Raw genomic sequence first — 3084 nt, forward strand, 5'->3', positions numbered from 1 at the left:
CACAGGCACCCAGCCAGCACTGGAGATTTTTACACCAACCCTGCCTTCCTCAGGATGAACACTGGTATCACAGGAAATCATGACATCTAGCCCACAGAGTTAGGCAAATAAAGTTCTTCAGTCTTTCTTATTAGGTCTAGGAAAACAGTGCAAATTAGGTTATCCTGTGGTCCCCTCTGAGGCACATAAAGATGGTACCCATAAAAGTTGTTCCTCCCTTCACGTTGATAAAACTATTATTTTTCTCAATCCACTCTACATAGTAAACCAAACCCCCAAGAGAAAAGGCTGTCACAGTAGTCATTGTGGTAGTCAGAGTCACACTGGACAGGAAAGGTCCAAAGTTGGGTGCTTTGGTAGTAGGACAAGTAAGTCATAACTATAATGTTTACAGTGAACACACTCTATGAAGAAAGGGAACCTTGTCAGAAAATCCCTAGAGGACCTTAGCTCAGATATGTCCAGAGCTGGATTATGTCCACTCAGAACCTAATCATGAGGGAAAAAATGAGGCCCCTTAATAGGCTCAGAATAGTCATGATTCCCTACAGTGAACAGGAGAGAGTGCACAGAGGACTGTTTTCCCTGAACAAATTGTGAGTGATTCTCACACAGCTGGTAGCAGTAAGATGGCTTCCATCATAGGCAATGGCAGTGATACAACTCTGTCCAGAGCCCTGGGTAGTTTAGAAAGTGCAAAACAGCTCATGAAGCTCCCGACAAAGATAGTGGCTACTGAGACTCTCCCCAGGCTGGATGTATGATTATACCAGATTCACCTGCTGGTTCTCTCACAAAGAGTACTCACAGCACTTTTCTCTGGTGTGAGTCCTATAAGGAAAAAGCACATCTTCAGTGCTCATAAGGCCTCTCTCTAATGTGAATTTCTGGTACTAAGTAAGTTTAAGAGATGCAACTAAAGAGTTACCAAAACTGTTGTGCTCAAGAGGCCTTTCTACAATGTGAACTTTCTGGTGCCGAACAAGGTGAGAGCTTCTGCTATAAGCTTTCCCACAATCACTGCACACATAAGGCTTTTCTCCAGTGTGAACCCTCTGGTGTAGAATGAGGCTAGAATTGCGGCTAAAGAATTTCCCACACTCACCACACTCAAAAGGTCTTGCTCCAGTGTGAACTTTCTTGTGTTGAACAAGATGAGAGCTACTAATATAAGCTTTCCCACATTCACTGCACACATAAGGCCTTGCTCCAGTGTGAACTCTCTGGTGTAGAATGAGGCTGGAGTTATGGCTAAAGCATTTTCCACACTCATTGCACTCATAAGGCTTTGCTCCAGTATGAATTCTCTGGTGCACAATAAGATTAGAGCTATGGCTAAAGAATTTTCCACATTCACCACACTCATAAGGCCTTTCTCCAGTATGGATTTTCTGGTGCTGCACAAGTGTGTCTTTACGGCTAAATGCCTTCCCACATTCACTGCACTCATAAGGCCTTACCCCAGTGTGAATTATCTGGTGCTGAACAAGTGTATCTTTGCAGCTGAAGGCTTTCCCACATTTACTGCACACATAAGACCTTGTTCCTGTGTGGACTCTCCTGTGTTTAATGAGGCTGGAATTATGGCTAAAGAATTTCCCACATTCAATGCACTCATAAGGTCTTGCTCCAGTGTGAATTCTCCAGTGCTCAATAAGATGAGAGCTTTGGCTAAAGAATTTCCCACACTCACTGCATTCATAAGGCCTTTCTCCAGTATGAAATCTCTGGTGTTGAACAAGTGTGTCTTTACGGCTAAAGGCTTTCCCACATTCACTGCACTTATAAGGCCTTTCTCCAGTGTGAATTCTCTGGTGCTGAATAAGGTGGGAGCTTCTGCTATAGGCTTTTCCGCACTCACTGCAGTCATAAAACCTTTCTCCAGTGTGAACTCTCTGATGCTGAACAAGTGTGTCCTTGCGGCTGAAGGTCTTCCCACATTCACTGCAAGTGTAATATCTTTTGCCAGTGTGAAATTTCTGGTGCATTTTTAGGTGGGACAGATGAACAAAAGCCTTTCCACACTCCTTACACACCTGAGATGCTTCTCCACTGTGAATTTTTCTGTGATTATTAAGAGCTGATTTTTCCTTGAACATATTTCCACATGGTAGGCATGGGAAGGATTTTACCACAGTATGAGTTACCTGGTTGTCAAGGAGAGTAAGGGTGTTCAAGAAGGCTTTCTCATTATCACTACAATTAAAAAGCATCTTTCCATCACAGCCTTTCTGGTATTGTCTGAGACTGGAATCGTGTGGGAAAGATTCCAGGCACTCTGTCCTTTCATAAAAACTCACCCTGTTAGTGGTCTGGTGCTGGAAGAGGCCAGAGCTTCCTGGCAAATCCATCCCTTCCTCCCTGCTTGTAAAGGATCTCCCAAACATGTGGACTGTACAGTTCTTCACAAATGATGCCTCTTCATTATCCTCTTGGAGGCTACTTTCTCTACTACATTGCTTGTGGTGCCGGTAAAATTTTGTACCAACTGAGAATCCTCTATCATGCGTGTATAGTTTCTGGGTATGGTGTGATCCCTGGTGTTCAGTCAGGTGCAAAATGTCTTTCAAGAGTGGGTCACACATCTCACATGGGGCTTTCTGCATGAATGGACCTGATTCAGGAGTCCTGACCTGTGACACTCCTACAGAAATGCTCTGCTCAGAAGGTGCCTCCTCATTGTATGCTTCACACCAACAACCTGAAAGGAAAGCAAAGAAATCCTGAGGAAGTGCATGTTGACTTTGGTGAGAAGTAGCAGTGCCATCATAAATATGGATGTGACATGTTAATAAAAGAGCCTATTGGTTTGTTAGCAGGACAAGGGAGCCAAGATCAGTTCAGAAAGGGATGGTTATCAGTACAGGGCCTCTAAAGATCAAAGATGGAGGAACCCTAATGATGGGTAAAGACCTACTAACAGTGATGGAGGAATGGACAAGGCATAGAGATGAGGTCTCTAACTCACTCTTCTACAAAAGTGTGTTTTGCAGGACCTTGGCTGCTGGTGTCAGGTGAACTCTGTGCAGAAGGGTGTGTCCATGCCCAGAAAAATCTGACTCCAAATAAGTAGCTAGTTTTATT

The 3084-nt window shown here is 43.9% G+C and overlaps 1 protein-coding gene across 2 annotated transcripts in view; it reads right to left on the bottom strand.

Annotated features, from left to right (window-relative positions):
* Positions 1-13: 13 nt before the first annotated feature.
* Positions 14-3084, bottom strand: part of ZNF304 (zinc finger protein 304) — an 8227-nt gene continuing 5156 nt past the window's right edge. For both annotated transcript variants that reach the window (XM_023516466.1, XM_012808536.2), the window contains exon 3: positions 14-2701. In XM_023516466.1, the coding sequence (XP_023372234.1) occupies positions 894-2701 (1808 nt within the window). In that variant the 3' untranslated portion in view covers positions 14-893. The remainder of the gene's footprint in view (positions 2702-3084) is intronic.

Source organism: Otolemur garnettii, unplaced genomic scaffold, assembly GCF_000181295.1.
Source record: "Otolemur garnettii isolate 467f Iridium unplaced genomic scaffold, OtoGar3 scaffold00091, whole genome shotgun sequence".
Taxonomy (NCBI): Eukaryota; Metazoa; Chordata; class Mammalia; order Primates; family Galagidae; genus Otolemur; species Otolemur garnettii.